At 52.0% G+C, this 16,060-nt stretch overlaps 8 protein-coding genes across 8 annotated transcripts; 3 read left to right on the top strand and 5 right to left on the bottom strand.

Annotated features, from left to right (window-relative positions):
* Nucleotides 1–1,783: 1,783 nt before the first annotated feature.
* Nucleotides 1,784–3,597, bottom strand: PpBr36_04760 (uncharacterized protein; the record flags this gene model as incomplete). The annotated part of the gene is made up of 4 exons (XM_029891919.1): nucleotides 1,784–2,771; nucleotides 2,830–3,206; nucleotides 3,273–3,340; nucleotides 3,402–3,597. The coding sequence occupies 4 exons, from the start codon at nucleotides 3,595–3,597 to the stop codon at nucleotides 1,784–1,786; spliced, it is 1,629 nt and encodes a 542-aa protein (XP_029749240.1).
* A 1,920-nt stretch (nucleotides 3,598–5,517) lies between these two features.
* PpBr36_04758 (uncharacterized protein) lies at nucleotides 5,518–7,773 on the bottom strand (the record flags this gene model as incomplete). Its single annotated transcript, XM_029891917.1, has 3 exons — nucleotides 5,518–6,648; nucleotides 6,837–7,195; nucleotides 7,281–7,773. Coding segments are annotated over 3 exons (1,983 nt in total), but the record flags the coding sequence as incomplete, so codon positions are not given.
* On the top strand, nucleotides 5,557–6,621 carry PpBr36_04759 (uncharacterized protein; the record flags this gene model as incomplete). Its single annotated transcript, XM_029891918.1, has 1 exon — nucleotides 5,557–6,621. One exon carries the CDS (start codon nucleotides 5,557–5,559, stop codon nucleotides 6,619–6,621), a length of 1,065 nt encoding a protein of 354 aa, XP_029750077.1.
* A 945-nt stretch (nucleotides 7,774–8,718) lies between the features above and the next one.
* On the top strand, nucleotides 8,719–10,407 carry PpBr36_04757 (uncharacterized protein; the record flags this gene model as incomplete). The annotated part of the gene is made up of 4 exons (XM_029891916.1): nucleotides 8,719–9,328; nucleotides 9,386–9,840; nucleotides 9,899–9,955; nucleotides 10,012–10,407. 4 exons carry the CDS (start codon nucleotides 8,719–8,721, stop codon nucleotides 10,405–10,407), a joined length of 1,518 nt encoding a protein of 505 aa, XP_029750070.1.
* A 1,643-nt stretch (nucleotides 10,408–12,050) lies between these two features.
* Nucleotides 12,051–13,263, top strand: PpBr36_04756 (uncharacterized protein; the record flags this gene model as incomplete). The annotated part of the gene is made up of 2 exons (XM_029891915.1): nucleotides 12,051–13,103; nucleotides 13,174–13,263. 2 exons carry the CDS (start codon nucleotides 12,051–12,053, stop codon nucleotides 13,261–13,263), a joined length of 1,143 nt encoding a protein of 380 aa, XP_029749347.1.
* Nucleotides 13,264–13,422: 159 nt separating this feature from the next.
* Nucleotides 13,423–14,565, bottom strand: PpBr36_04755 (uncharacterized protein; the record flags this gene model as incomplete). Its single annotated transcript, XM_029891914.1, has 3 exons — nucleotides 13,423–13,808; nucleotides 13,914–14,432; nucleotides 14,508–14,565. 3 exons carry the CDS (start codon nucleotides 14,563–14,565, stop codon nucleotides 13,423–13,425), a joined length of 963 nt encoding a protein of 320 aa, XP_029749234.1.
* A 724-nt stretch (nucleotides 14,566–15,289) lies between these two features.
* On the bottom strand, nucleotides 15,290–15,819 carry PpBr36_04754 (uncharacterized protein; the record flags this gene model as incomplete). Its single annotated transcript, XM_029891913.1, has 2 exons — nucleotides 15,290–15,689; nucleotides 15,728–15,819. 2 exons carry the CDS (start codon nucleotides 15,817–15,819, stop codon nucleotides 15,290–15,292), a joined length of 492 nt encoding a protein of 163 aa, XP_029750071.1.
* Nucleotides 15,820–15,851: 32 nt separating this feature from the next.
* Nucleotides 15,852–16,060, bottom strand: PpBr36_04753 (uncharacterized protein; the record flags this gene model as incomplete). Its single annotated transcript, XM_029891912.1, has 2 exons — nucleotides 15,852–15,965; nucleotides 15,995–16,060. The coding sequence occupies 2 exons, from the start codon at nucleotides 16,058–16,060 to the stop codon at nucleotides 15,852–15,854; spliced, it is 180 nt and encodes a 59-aa protein (XP_029749255.1).

Genomic DNA, 16,060 nt, shown 5'->3' with positions numbered 1-16,060 from the left:
TTTCCTGCCTGGAAATATTTTGGTGTTGCTGAGTTGACGATCACTGCCTGTTCTGGTATAGTTTTTGCTTGCCATCTTGGCAAATATGGGACCCAGAGGAACGGTTTTCCATCCGTCAGATAAAACGGCCACAATTGCTCGGTGTAATAGAACCGGTTTTTTTTTTAAGTCTCAGAAAAGGACGAAGATAAAGATTTCGTTCGCTAGATTTCATTTCTTTATTCCGTATCCCACTCACAGCTGAGCAGCACACAAATCCAGGTGCGCGTCTGGTAGCGCCCGCCAAGCAGCTCTGTGGGATGGATATAGTCAGTGACTTGACCATGTTATAGCTGGTGGGGTGGAATGCTACATGCAACGGCCGTCAAATTTCGTGAGTTCCACTCGAAAGACCCTCGAAGCTCTGGCGGTCGGCATAGGATATGGTCGGTGATTTGCATCAGGTTTCCAGATGTAACGTCATATAGCTAGCTGATTGATATTGCGTTACACCGCAGATATGCAGGGCGACTAATATGGGGTAATAATGATTCTGTTTCTAAGACGTTGGCACACCTTTCGTATTTTCGAAATCGAGATGTCGTTGACTTTGCCTCTGGGGAACGAACGCAAAACGCCCACTACGCTTCTGTGAGAAGAAAACTGGATGAACAGAAAAGCCAAGACGAAATCAGCGACTATTTTTGTTTCTTTTTTTCTCTTCTCTTCTTTTCTTTTCTCATCTCTCATATTCAAGGGGTCGCAAACGCATGCAAATGATATAGGCACATGCTGCATGCAGGATGCCTAGCGAGAGATACCCCGAATACGCCCTACCGCTTACGGAGGTGGTGAGCTACTGCAAGGTTGTCGTTCCCGGCCAGCCGTCCTCTGAAAATATGGCACGGATAGAGGCTGTGTCAACTTGCTTCGACGAACCAACAAAAGCACAGCTCGCAAGGGGGAAAAAAAAATAAGAGATTCGTTTATAAAGACAGAAGAAAAAATTCAGTCAAAGATACTTTCCCAAAGAAACTAGTCAAAAGTTGCTCAGGATCTCCCATCATATCGCCCACTCGTTAACGGTTGAGGAGGTAAAACGAGGTGCATCCTTCGCAAAGGACCCCGAGACTCATCCCACTTTCGTCCAGTGCTCATCCGAGTGTTGACGGCGACACCCCTGTTGGAATAGGAGGACTGCAGCCTGTCTGACCAATTGCTCGTTGGGGTCCATGTCACCCCAAGCATGCAGCTCTGCTTTTTTTTTTTCTCTCTTTTTCTCCCCCGTATCTCCGGGCCAAACACATCTCTTCTCGTACAGCACAGCCACGAGCTATGCTAGAACCATCCAGACGTTTTTGATGCAACGTTTGCAATGCAGATGCCCCCAGCTTTGTGGGTCCAGAAAAGCATGCAAAGCTGGCTTGGCAAATAACAATGGATTGACTTGGCGGGTTCTGGCCGACCTGTTTTTTGGAGACGTGCAGTCTCAGGACGCTAGACCGATGCCTTTCCCTTCCAAGGAGCGGAACGATTCTTGCTAGAGTGATGATGCATAACCCCCATTGTCATCCTTAACAGCCATTGACTGGATTCTGAGTGGGTGCGAATATAGGCGCGCTCACAATCGACAGCCTTCAGCTGGCGGTAGTCTATGAAGAAAAGACGAATATGTATGTACTGAAACTTGAATCAAATTACTATGCAGGAGTGTAGGTTCTGACACTTCTTGTTCCCTCAAATCTCTTCAATCTTACAAAACATTAATTACTATCTTCTACCGCTTCTCGCAAGTCTTGATGGCCTATCCGAACCTTGCTATGACTCGATGTTCCTCGTACAAGTTCATACCTCCTGTTATACGTCTCGGTGGTACTGGGAGCTTTTTGTTGTAATAGGGTGATTGCGAATCTGACAGGGAATTATAAAATGTGCCATGATGAAGGTCCCCAAGATGTTGCTGACGTTGTGAGTGGTTCTGCTGCTGCTGCTGCTGCTCCGAGGCATAATGTGGCACCGGTCTTGCCTCGTTTTCATCCCTCAAAGATTGCCTCCTTGAAGACGCCACCGTCGTCTGCCTCCCCTTGTTGGTCGGCATCGACGATGGCGGCGGCCTCGCTGCAGCAGTAGGGTTTTTCTGCGGCACGTCCATAGAAGAACCAGACCGTTCCCACCCCAGGGTTGGCGATTGCATATAAGGCGAGCAGTGTGTCCGGCCCATGCCCGGTCGTGAGGACTGTGTCGCCTGCTCCCTGCTATTTTGCGGCTGAGGCGACCTCCCGGCGTCGTCATCGCTCTGGCTGCGGTTGAAGCTGATGCGCTTCAGACCTCTGAGCGCCGACTGCAGACCCATAATGTCGTCCGACATGTCGCCGCTGTCGTCGCGGCGAAGGGACGGGCGGCCGTCGTCGAGCGCCTCGTGTGGCGTGTGGTTTTGGTTCTTTTGTTGCGATCCCGCATCGCGAAGGAAACCGCAGCCAAAGCCGCTGCTGCTCCAACCTTTTGTCCCCAAGGTAATGTTGTCGTGGTGCTTATGATGGCTGTTGTCATGACTTTTCTCCATATCTCCGCGCCGGGGTGACTTGTTGTTTCGGTCGCCATTTTCATAGCCGAAGGTGCAGAACCACCGCGGGAAGAGGCGGTAGGCCAGCGGGTGAAGAAGGGGCACGCAAGTGCACAAGAGTGCGATTGCCATCTCGGATACCATGAGCGAGGCCCGCTCTGCGAAAGTCCAGGTGAAATCCCTGCCAAGATTGACGTATTGCAGCCGGACAAATTGAAGAACCACAACACTTGGACGATAAAATGTCAGCTTTCCATGGTGCAAATCGGTACAGTTTACCCACTTACAATATACCAAGGGTAAATACAGCTGCCAGAGCAACTGCTTCTGGCCATCCAATTATCATGTGACGCAGGAACATGATCGGGAAGAGGAAGACGGCGATGGCACTGATGACATCCAGGGAAATATAAACATATTGGTACGGTCCGTTGGGGATGCATGACGATGAAATACTGGAGTTCCAGATGCCTTCTACTGGAATGCAGATGAATACATTCACCCAGACCTCGGACATGGCCCAGAGGCCTATGAGAAGGGCACTCGCTAAAAACTTGCGGTAAGCACGCCACTCATCTCCCAACATCCTTAGGTACTGGAGTAAGAAGGTCATCTTGATAGTGAGGAGGCCAATGGTGTAGAGAACCGTAGTGACGAAACGAGCCTATCAAAGAATCTCAGTATGGTGTGCCGATACGAATCACCCCTGCGGCGTGTAGTTTTTGCTCACTCGTTTGAATAATAGAACATCATCATCGGCGACGGTTTCAATGTGTTTTCCCAAACCGAACTCTGTCACTGGTCGTTGCCAATGTCAAATGTCAACATACAGCCTCGAACCAAGAGACTAGCGACTTACTTATTCCTACTCCTACGACTGCTCCAAGTAGCACAAAGAAAGAAACAATAGTAAAATAATCGTCCAACCAAAACGATGTCTTGGCGTAGATCCTAGTATAAACCCGCAGCGCAACAAATATGGCGGAGAGAACTATGGCAAAAACAGCGACTCCGAGAGGGGTCGATGCCTTGGACTCGGTGATGCGTTCAGCCATCTTGGCCACTCATCGTTCGAAAGTGTATAATGGTGGACACTTGGAAGGCTTTGCAAAGCTACTGAAAAGCATCAAAGAGAGATGAAGGAACCGGGGGAATAGAGGTTCGCTTGAACAACAAAACACCAAAGAAAAGAGACGCAAGGCATCATGATCACAGTGGACATGGGGGAATGGATGAGGAGGGAACTTTATTTTTCCTTTCCTGTCCTTGCCACCCCCGATTGTGTTGTCTGTCGACTGATTCACAGATCTTAGGTCGCAGTCCAAAGTAGATGACCATGTCAGTGCGGATGCTACCCTTTCAATTTAATAAACTCGCCCATGCGAAGTCGAGAGCCTGCGAGTTTCTTCGCTTCTCCATACGCGACGAATCATTCTTGAACCTAAATGGGGTTAGTTCAGGTGAAAAAATGACCGGCGGGCCTAGAGGTGTTTGTGTCTGACCAAGCCGCGATCAGCTCTTGAATGCAGCAGAGACGTCACTATTAGAGCTAAAGGTCGGTGCAACGACTGAAGTTAGGAACCAGCCAGTACTTTGCAGTATTATCAACAGGCAAATGCCATGTGTACTGCGTTGTACTGTGGTAAGCCTCTGAGGGGAAAAAAAAAAAAAAAAAGCTAATTCCAACACCTGATAAACAACTTATGGAATACCCTGGACCGTGTCAGAATGCCTGGAAGCCCATAGCGGAGTGGGTGTGACATGGTATCAATATTACGAGTCATGCGCATGCCATGGATGCGTTCAGTTTCTCCGAATAACCTCATTTCCACGTGTTTTAATCGACGCCAATGCTGTTGTGCGGGTTGAGCCTCGAGTTTGATTGATTTTAGGTTCACCAGTAGAAAAGAAGCCCAAGAGCCTTCAATACAGGGATGAGGATACACTACGCTCGTAATGCTGAGAGGTTCGATTCGCCCATCTCGCCTTTTTTCTTTTTCTTTTTTTTGTTCTGCTCCGCTAGATCGTGCCAGCTGGAAGTCGCGATTCCAGAGGCACTTAAATTGTCATGCAACCACATCGCGGTAAGGTTTTTGTTCCTGAAATAGTCCCGATGCGACCGGTGACGAAAATGCGGGGAAGGTTGGCGCCAGGCGCGCTGTGACTAAAAAAAAAAAAAAACAGGCTACTTGTTGTCCCGTTTACAAGTGGCAGGCCTCAAGAACAGAGTTTCAGTTCAATCGCACTCCTAGTCCGTCTGTATTTCTCATATGTGTGTACCCTCCTTGCCTATGTGACTGGGAGTTGATGGGCTCAAGACGGAGAAAAGGTTCAACCGTCATCGCAAGAAATTTCAACCCACCTCCATAACCTTGCAACCTAGGTACCCTCCAGAAATGATGGGAGGCACCGACGCCAAACCACTGGTGGCCTTATGCCTTCGCAGGTAAGTAAATACAATTGCTCAACCGGATAATTCAACTTAATATGGAAGATTAAGATACCGTCGAGGCAGAACATACTATAGGTTAAATCATGCTGGATCGTACATCAAAATGGTTTTGCTTGGGCTACACGGGCGCTATCGGAGCGCAGGCGGCCCCACATTTATTCAGGCTATCACTGCCGAGCCGCGCTCACAAAGTACTGCAATATCCTCCGCGGGGCATATGAAATGACGACAGCGTGGGGTCTCGCATCTTGACGGCAGTCGGAACAACCGCAAGGCACCAGAACTCCGCTACTGCGGTGTCATTGCAGTTGAAATTGAAAAGCGAGTGCCGGCCTGGGCTCATCCTAGCCTAAATTGGAAGCAAAAACCAAGAGATAAAGAAAAAAGAGATCACCTCTACCGCATGTTTACACGCGATACAGCAAAAAGACATCCCCTACTGAGCAGGTCTCTTTTCTGGACATCACTTGCAGCTCTCGCACTGGCATTCCTTCTTGCTAGATTTATACCCCGTCTCGACCTCCTAGGCAATCATCTTCGTACTCAATCCACCACAATCAAGATGGCCACCTATGCCAAGGAGCTTGAGGTCGCGCAGCTGGCCGTGCAGCGCGCCGCCATCCTGACCAAGCGCGTCTTCAATGAGAAAGCCAAGGGCACCGTCTCCAAGGACGACAAGTCTCCCGTCACGATCGGCGACTTTGGAGCCCAGGCACTTATCATCTCCGCCCTCAAGGCTAACTTTCCCGAAGATGAGATCGTCGCCGAGGAGGAGGCGGATGCTTTGCGCGAGGACGAGGCTCTCAAAAAAACCATCTGGGAGCTGGTTAGCACGACGAAGCTGAGCGACGAACAGGCGGAAAAGACCCTCGGCGGGGCCATTGGCAGTGTCGAGGAGATGCTGGAGCTGATCGACAGGGGCAAGAGCAAGGGCGGCGATAAGGGCAGGATATGGGCCATCGACCCCATTGACGGCACCAAGGGCTTCCTGCGTGGCGGCCAATACGCCGTCTGCTTGGCTCTGATGGTCGACGGCGACGTCAAGGTCGGCGTCCTCGGCTGCCCAAACCTGCCCGTCGACGACAGCGCCCCGCTGACCGCCGACTTGGGAACCAACGCGACCGACGAAGGCCGTGGCGTCCTCTTCTCCGGCGTCCAAGGCCAGGGCGCCAACAGCCGGCCGCTGGCGACGGGTGGATTGGCCGATCCCATCAAGAAGATCTCGATGAAGCCGCTGGCGGACATGGCGAGCGCGACTTTTTGCGAGAGCGTCGAGGCCGGCCACTCGTCTCAGGGAGAGGCGGCTCAGATTGCGCAGAAGTTGGGCATCACCAACCCCAGCGTCAGGATGGATTCGCAGGCCAAGTATGGCTCGATTGCGCGCGGAGCCGGTGATATCTACCTCCGGCTGCCCACGAGCAAGACATACCAGGAGAAAATCTGGGATCACGCTGCCGGTGACCTGATCGTGCGTGAGGCCGGTGGACAGGTTACCGACACCGAGGGTAGGAGGCTCGACTTTAGCAAAGGCCGGACCCTCGCCGAGAACAAGGGTGTTGTGGCCGCTCCAGCAGCTGTGCACGACAAGGTGCTGAAGGCTGTCCAGGAGGTTTTGGGCAAGAATTAGGTCAGATGGAGGCTCTCGGATCAGACGCTAGGGAAAGGAAACATTAGAGATCATCTGAACGCTGTTATATAACACTGGTGTACAACAAGAAGCCCAGCCATATATGCACCAAAGCGGTAGTGGTACACGGAGCTTTCTGCTCCAAGATATCTTCGTCCCCAAGCCGTAGTATACATAATGCACAACACAAGCTGATCGCCCAGCCTCTATTTGACCTTCTTCTGCTTCAGTTTGATGGTTTCGTCGTTGACAAATATACCCTTGCCCTTGTACGGTTCCGGTACACGCCACTTGCGGCACTCTGCGGCGAACGACATGACCTCCTCCCTGTTGATGCCCTCGAGCAGGACACGCGTCGGCTGGGGAGTGCTGGCCTTCATTCCGAGTGGCAATCCAAGCTCGACGGGGTGCGAGAATCCGAGCTTGAGACACACAAACTTCTGGCCGGGGTATTCCTCCTTCTCGGGACGGTCTTCGACGGTGGCTCGGTATCCAATTCCCACCATGCGCAGGACGGCCGTGTGGCCTTCTGAGACGCCTATTATGTACCGTTGCACGTATGCCCATGTTGTGCCTTCATTGACCAGCGTTCGAGTTAGCGAGATGCCAGATTTTACACCAAATCACATCGTGTCAGCCATTGGATAATTTTAACGCACCCCACATCTCGCGCTGGTGCTTCTCCTCCCTGTTTTCGATGCTCAGCATCGTTTTCCTCGACTCTGCATCATGGTCGAAGTTGACGAACGCAGGCACCTCTAGACTCTGCTTGCCGAGGGGACCCTCGACGGTGACGGTCTTTTTGTAGATCTTCTTGTAGTTGGTCGCATCCTTCTTGAGCCACGGCTCGCTGACCGTGAGCTCGACGCCAGGCGGTATTGATATGGGTGTGCGGCCGAGCTTGGACTGGTTGGCCGTCGAGGCGGAGAAGGGACGGTGAAGGGCGGGAGCCAGGAAGCTCGGTATCGAGGTCTGAGATGATGCGTCGATGGCGCGGACTAACGCCCGGCCGCTGCTGCGGGCAAACATGGCAGTGGGCGGTTGTGCTCTCACTTTTTTGGGGTTGGGTTGTTTGCACACACCCCCAAAGCTGCTTTGCGTGTCGTGATCGCGACGGGCTTGTTGGAGCTCCAACTTTTTTGCTAATGTCGGAGCTTGCAGTCACGTGAGGAGGTGGAAGCGAAAGTGGGGACCATGCAGCGGAGTATGCGCATTGGCAAGTCAATTCGTCCAAAGATCGATCCACTCCATTGCAAAGATCAAAGACTTGTTAGCCTCCTTGACAGGCCTCAAATCCATCAAATCTGAACAAGAAAGTGTAAGCTAAGTGTGGATGCAGAAATTTGAACTGTAATCATGTATGCGCCGAGGGGCTCGGAGCTTTTGATCGACATTTTTTATTGTCAAAGGTAACGTCCATTTCGTCTGGGATCGTGACAATTACACACCCTACCAAGCCTACCTCTTCCCATCGGTAGCCGACGCGGTCATGGGCATTTCAGATTGCACGCGGGCGACGCAGGAGGATGATGCATTCATAACGTGCGTTTCAGGAGCAGGTTAATTGTCGGCTTCATGAAATCCAACATTATGACATGCTTAGCAAAGTCAGCCATGAGAGGCCGACGCAACCTGGGTTGCATGGTACCGTGATGTCACCCTGAATGACAGCCCGCTGGTTGCCTTTGTAACAACGATGCGGTTAAGATAGTCCTTGAATTGTCTTTTTTTTTTTTTTTTTTTAGTAGAGCCGAGGAACAAAAAGAAGGTTGTGCTGGTCTGCACATCGAGCAAAACAGATTCTCAAGACAGAATTCCTAAGGATTGGTCATCACTTCCTCCTCACCTACTTAATGCTCCTTCCAATTTGTGGATTGAGCATACAAACCTGCCACAAACTGGCTTCCTCTTTCTGGCAACCCATTTCTTACCACAACTGTACCGGTTCTCGCCTCTTCTACCTGCTTTTTCACTTATCCCTCCTATCAAGCTCGAAGTCATGAAACAAAAGCTTCTTTGACAACCACTAGCAACTTTGTTCGGGAAAGGCTCAAATACACTGATGCACCATCACTGATCTCTTTTCCTACCATCACAATGCACTTTCCAACTTCATTGAGTGCTTTGCATTTCATGATAGTGCTATGCTTCTCACCGCGCAGCATTGCAGCACTCAGCTGGGGAAACCGCGCGAAGTCATCACCACCACCAAGGGCCCGCGAGGCTGCGACATCTTACACAGATGCCTACGTTCCGACCTCCGTCATTCAGCCTGCTGTACTTGTCGACGTTTACGCCGATGCCTTACGACAACTTCAACAGCTAGAGTCGGAACCATTATGCCATCGTATCGCCGCGCGACTTCTTGTCACCAACTGTCAGCTTCTTGATGGCAAGGATGAGGCCACTGTTCTTACTGACAGCGGGCGCCTAATCCGCGACTTTGTGGAGGCATACGCTGCAAGTCTGGCCATTTGTGATCTCGAGCGTGGCGATTTCTACATTCCCTCGGCATGCTCGCCATTTCGAGAACCTGCACTTGCCAAAGTCTCGGCTCAGAGGGACCTTTCTCTACATGTCTCCTCGTCTCAAATACAAGCTTGCATCTCGGGTTTAAAATCTCCAGACTCAGCCTGGGGAACGTACATCAGCTATAGGCACAAGGCACTGCAGTTCTGTGAAGCAGCGAGGGCTGACCAAGAAAAAAGTAGGCTCACTTGTGCGCCCTGATGGCAAGATTGTAGAGCTAACATCAAAAATCTAGCCCAAAATATCCTAGTGTTTCAGAAGCTCATCAAGGTCACCGAGCAGCTGGTTACAGGAGTCGAAACCGAGCTCCAAAAACGTATGGATGATCTCGACGAGCGAACTCGACAAGCAAGCGATGCTATCGACCGCCTTACTCCCAAACTGCATAGCTTACACGAGAGTTTTGGAAAGGCCCAGGACATGCACAATGGACTTAGTGAGGCGCTGAGAGATTCAGTTGGTGCGACCAGATCCATTCTAGGGGATGCAACCACCCTGCAACAACTTCTCAAAGTTATGGTAGACGCCGTCCTCGAGCACCATTCTGAAGTAGTCTCTGCCAATGAGCGTTCAGTCGAAAGCTACGGGGCCGTCACAGCCGCCAGCCGAAGGGCATCAGAGGAAATGGGTCAGGTGCTCTCTGCAATTTTGATTGCAGCAACATATACAGTCGAGCTAAATCAGAACCTCGTCAGTTGATCACCTAGTTGAATCATTGGACATGGAAGCTCTGTTGACATTGTAGTAGGAACTCTCTCGCCTCGAAGCTGCTGAGCTCTCAAAGCGTCAGAACTTTGTGGCACAAGTAAGCTTCCAGTTTCCTGGCATTCTGAGAGCGGTGCTAACAGTCAAGCGAAATAGGGGTTGATGCGTCTCGAGAATATGACCGAACAGTTAGTTGAAAAGTACGATAATCATTCAGCCAAGCTCGAATCAGTCCGCAACATGACCAATGGCATCGTCGAGACATTGAATGATGCCCATACATTGGCTACTGCCACGAAGAACACATTCACTTTTAGGTCAAGTGGGTGGCTAACGTACGTGACATTACCTCTCGGATTTGTTCTTGCGGGCTCCTACGGTCTCTCGCCATCACTGGCTCGGAACATGTTGCTGGCTGCTCTTAGGGAGGGCCTAGCTTTGCTATGGTCGTCCCGGGATTCAGTCAGCATATGGCCGTCTAGTTTGATGCCTTTTTTCTCTTCCTCGACTCACAACACGGCTCTCAATGCCAGCATTCCCATTTCACTTTAAACATCAACAACTTGCTATCGAAGATTCACAGCATTTGCATCTATTTACCGGGCAAACATCTGACGCACATATATTCTTACTTGTTCTCTTCCCTCCCACACGCACTGGTACTCTTCAGATTCTCCACTTCATCTTTTTGGCACACTCACACATATATGGCGAATGACGGCGACATTGCGGGAAAAATTTGATTTTTGTTGAGCAGAAAAGCGGCTGCTCCAAATTAAGGGTACTAGGCATAGGTCTTTACGTGGGCGCAATAATGGTTCTAACACTTTGCCTTTCATAATGCCGAACATGGAATCACATTGGATGATTTGCTTTTAGACAGATAGTTTCTCTACAATACAACAGAAATCTGGGCTCCATTTGCGTTTCAGGAACGTAAAGCATGGCTTGGTAACGTCAAAACCTTTCCAGCGCTTTGTTTGCTTAATCTCCTTTGCCCAAGGTTCAATTCTGCGTTTTTCCTCCTCTGCATGATGATGGTATGGTGTTCTTTGGGAGCTGTGCTGTGAGGCATTTGAATTCTCACTTTTGAGACTTGAGATCCTTTGTCTTAGACTGGCTCGGGATGCGTCCAACACATTGTTTCGAACTACCGACGGACTAGGTGCTTACTTGTAACATTCCCGAAGCATTTAAAATGAAAAAAAAATGGCGTATGTTATCTGACTTTGGCCCGGGCAGTCCTGCCTTGTTCACACTTACAGCCGCATGCCCCTACATCATATTTTCCGGGTTGTCTATGCCAGGATGCTGATTGTTGTTTACCCGTGTTTTCACATGTTGTTTCTAGCTGATGTAACTTGGCTAGCCAGTTGATGATAGCTCTGAGATAGTGTCTAAAGCTTAATTTCCTTTTTATATACCTCTTATTGTGCGTGATGACACGCTTAGGTCTATGGTTGTATCGCTACTGAAATGGCTGCATAGGGTCGCCATCAACAATGCTGTGATCAGCATGGTGTGCGTGATTGTGGCCTATCAAAGCACCCGGGAAATGGGTCAGGGCGGGGTGAAGATGCAATAGACCGGGGTTGGGTCTGACAACGACCGGAAAAGGTATGCGACTATTCAGCTTTGGTCAGCATGCATGTTCAGAGAGAGCTGAAAAAGAAGCACCCTTTGGGGGAAGATCACTGCCCGCGAAGCTTTGGCAAGCCGGGTCTGAATAAGCCTTTTCTTGCGGTCGTACATCTCATTGGGCAGCAAGGTTTGTAGGGTGTGATGGACTCCACCGCCAATCTTGAGATATAAGAGCAGGGACTGTATATGAGAGAAAGTCGGGAATTGGTGACCCTCAGATGTTCTATTGGTTGGGCAACCGTCATGTTGCTCCTACGAATTCATTCCGTTAATGATGACCGAGGTTCCATAGAACCGAATGGTACGCTGCGTAGCGCCGTAGCGGTCAAAAAGCTCACCACCTAGACTGGAATTTTTCCGCCGGTTAAAGGCGAGACAGATGATGGCAAGCTGCTTAAGCGAGGAAGCCTTTGCTATAAATGCAAGCGGGGATGGCGTTTTTTTTTTTTTTTTTTTTGTCAACTGAATGGGGATAGTTTGACATGTCAGTATCCAAAAGTCACAACTCGCACATCAGGGCCGTATAATAGAAAAAAAGCTTCCTTTGAGCCAGCATGAAGACACTGTTTTTAGCTGCGCTGGTCTTCGGACTGACAAGCGCAAGTCCGGGGTCCAACCTCGCTCGCATGGCGGACACGTTCATCCGGATCGGGGTCAGAAAAGTCTTTTACTACAACGAGGCGACCCTCTACACGGGCTTCGAGGCCGCTTACAACCTGACGGGCAACGCCAGCCTGGTGAGCTGGTACCGCGACCAGATGGACGAGGCGGTGGTGCTCGCCGACGGCACGATCCGGGACTGGCGGCTGGACTACTACTCGCTGGACGACTACCGCATCGGCAACAACCTGCTCTGGTGGTACGAGCGCACGGGAGACGCCAAGTACCGCACGGCGGCGGACACGATCCGGCGGCAGCTGGACAGGCACCCGCGCACGCCCTCGGGCGGGTTCTGGCACCGCGCGCCCGTGTACGAGAACCAGATGTGGCTCGACGGCATCTTCATGGCCGACAGCTTCTACGCGCGGTGGACGGCGCTGTTTGACGGGGACAACGCGACGGCGTGGGATGATGTCGCGCGCCAGTTCGACACCATCGAGAGCCGGACGAGGAACAAGACGACGGGCCTGCTGGTGCACGGCTACGACGAGGCCAGGAGGGCCGTCTGGGCCGATCCGGTCACGGGCGCGGCGCCGCTGGTGTGGAGCCGCGCCGTCGGGTGGTACCTCCTCGCTCTGACCGAGGTCATCCCGCTCATGCCGGCGGCGCACCCGGGGCGGGAGAGGCTGGCGGGGTACTTCGTGACGCTGGCCGAGGGTCTGAAGAAGGCGCAGGACCGCGATTCGGGGGGCTGGTGGCTCGTCATGAGCGAGCCGTATCCCGGGAAAGAGGGTAATTATCTGGAGAGCAGTGCCGCGGCCATGTTCACCGCTGGTCTGCTGCGCGGCATCAAGCTCGGGCTGCTGGAGAAGGGCAAGTTCTACCGCACTGCGGACAAGGCGTACCGGCATCTGGTTGAGCGCTTCGTGACGGAGAATGAGGATGGCAGCATCACGTGGGAGGGCACCGTGCAGGTCGGGTCCTTGAGTGGGAATGGAACATACGAGGTGAGCGAGCTTGATGAACAATCTGAACAGTTTCAGGAGGTGAGTTCCAGCTGACAGTGGACTTCTCTAGTACTACATCTCGATTCCCACCGTGCGCAACGACGCCAGGGGTGGAGGCGCTTTTATGCTGGCGTCGTACGACATGGCAACACTGAAGTAGGGTTATGCTGGAATTTTTTTTTTTTTTTTTTTATTTCATTCCGACTGGCGATTAGAATATAGTGACCATTTGGATGTCAGCTCTGGGAAATGGAAAATGAATTTTTACTTCATAACTTTTCCTCTCAGTCGCACATCCTTGGAAATAAGCCCGAATACCTCAAGGTCCTGAATGCCCAAAGAGAGCCATCAGTTCCTCACTGAGCTCTATCTGCGTGCTGACCGACAGCTCCTTGAACTCCTCCAGCTCTGCAGAAATCTTTGCCGCCTCGGCCTTGACGGCAGTAAAAGCATCGACGCCAATGGGCACGCGGATGGGGATACGACCCTTGGCGCCCTCCCTTGCGCCGCTAACTATTTCAATCACGGCCCGTGCCGTTGGATCTGGCTTGGCCCAGTATTTCCTCGAGGCCGGGTTTGCAATATATGCTTCGATGGCGCGGGCCGGCGTGTCGGGCGCCTCGTAGGCCGGGTGGCGAACGCCCCGATTCACGTTGTTTCCAAACTCAGTCTGGACGCCACCGGGTTCGGCGATGCAAAAGTGGACTGTTTTGGGGGAGGGGAGGAGTATCATGTTAGAAAGGAAGCACAAAAACGAAAGAAGCAGTTAAAAAAAAAAAGGGAATGAAAGAAAAAAAAAAAAAAACCTACTATTCCATTCCGGGCGCATTTCTTTGGCGAAACCCTGTGTGAACCCTTCCAGGGCGAATTTGGAAGCGTGGTAAAACGTGTGGCTGGGCACGGTTATGAAGCCGCCCATGCTGCTGACATTGATAATGACGCCTCCGATCGAGCCGGTTTTGGGGTTCTCCTCTCGCATGATCCTCACGGCGTGTTTGGAAAGCGCTACGGGGCCCCAAAGGTTGGTCTCGAACAGCTTCAGCTCGTCCTCGCGCCTGGAGGCCTCGGCGTCGCCAAAGAGTCCGTACCCGGCGTTGTTGATGAGGACGTCGATGCGGCCAAAGCGGGACAGGGTGGCTGCGACGGCGGCGTCGATGGACTCGGGCGAGGTCACGTCCAGGGCGGTGGCGAAGAGGCGGTCCTCTGCGCCCGGGACGGCGAGGTCTGCCAGTGTGGATGGCTTGCGGGCCGTGGCGACCACGCGGTACGTCGCGTGTTGGAGCAGGAGCTTTGCCAGAGATTTGCCAATGCCAGAGGAACAGCCGGTTACTTGGGAATTGTTTGGATGTTTTAGTTTATTTCCTCGTCTCATTCACTTCGGGTTTGTGGATGGAAACAACCTACTGAACCAGACTGCATCGGCGGGAACGTTGTAGGGAAGTTTGTTGGCTTTGGTATCCATGATTTTGGTTATCTTTTTTTCTTTTGGTAAATCAGTTGAATGCAAAATCAGGCATGAACAGATGGTGTTCTGGTTGACTGGAAATCAAGACAAAGCTGCGAAGCCAGTTTATGAGGAACAAAAGAATTTATATCTACCTCTTCATTCCCCCCTCCTAATGCTTCCTTCTTCTTTTTTTCTCCGTCCTTATAGCAGCTTATTAGACCGGAGTGGCATGATTAATTTGGCCGCCAGCTTGTGGGCCATAGTCGGTGGAGATTCACCGGAATTCACTGGGATTCACGGTAAAGGAAGCTGTTGTTGCATCCCACCCGGCGACAACGGAGTTAGCAGCAGCCACCAGGGACCAAGCCGGGGGACCCGCAGGAGCTGGTGCGTTTGCGGCCAAAAGCCGGCTATCTCCGCGTTTAGGCACCAGCTTTCTCACGCATCACCACATCATGGTCACATCATCAGCAACTTGCCAGTTTCTGACCCTAGCAAAGAGTCAAGAGTGCATGTGAATGCAGGATAGTATTTATTCTTTTTCTTTGCAACCCCAAACTCGACATAGATGATAGATCCTTCGCAGGCAGAAGTGGGTGGGTATATATTTGCTGATTATCTAGTCTGCCTAGCTCCGTTACGACATGGCTCACCAACTGAAAGCTTCGTCCACAAAAAAACAACAATCGCGTGCCTCCCACCCCTCCCCAGCTGCGCCATCCTGGCGGCCCACAAACCATCACCCCCAGCAGCCCTTCATCGGCAAGCACCTCCTGCTCCAGCACGGCGCCCACGTCGACCCCCGCCGCCGGCGATGTAGAGCACCGAGGGGCTGCCGCGCAGCCGTCGCTCGGCCGGGCTCGAGTATCGGTAGGATCCCTTCTATCAGGACGGGGAGTCGCAGCGCTGTGCTGGACGTGGAAGTGGCGGTGGCTAGTCGGACTGCGACGCGGGCCTTTACGCCCGTGTGGGTGCGCACGATGATGGTGGTGCGTAGATGAGGAGGCGTTTTGCTGGAGGTGGGAGCCGCGAGTGTACTCTGGGGTGGGCTGTTGGTCTCGAACAAAGCCGCACCATTGTAAGCCCTCTGCCAGTCTTCCCACAGAACAAAGCTCCTGACGTTCAACGGAACTGCTAGTCTTGATTGTAGGCAGGTCGCCCTTGAACCTTTGTGTACTGTTTCCCGATTCCGCGGGAGGGCCCCGTGGTGTCGACGGGCTTTGAGCCAGCTGTGACCACCGTGGCCGCCCCCTCCGTTACCGCCTCCATGGGCTGTAGAATTGCTCCCTCATCGAATCCTCCTAGGTCTTCTTGGCCAGATGCGACGCCCAGTAGTCCTCCAGCATGTGCATGGTTGGCCTGTCCGAGATGGGGCAGTAGTTGTCGATGCGGAGGGTCATGGTGCGCATGAAGGCCTTGTCGGTGGTGATGCTTGCACACATACAAACCGTTTCGTATTGTATTGCTTGCTGCGTATTATATAAGTCGACTGTCTGATCGACATCCCCAT

Source organism: Pyricularia pennisetigena, chromosome 6, assembly GCF_004337985.1.
Source record: "Pyricularia pennisetigena strain Br36 chromosome 6, whole genome shotgun sequence".
NCBI classification, from domain to species: Eukaryota; Fungi; Ascomycota; class Sordariomycetes; order Magnaporthales; family Pyriculariaceae; genus Pyricularia; species Pyricularia pennisetigena.
The sequence above is the reverse complement of the archived record's forward strand: the minus strand, read 5'-3'. Positions and strand labels throughout refer to the sequence as shown.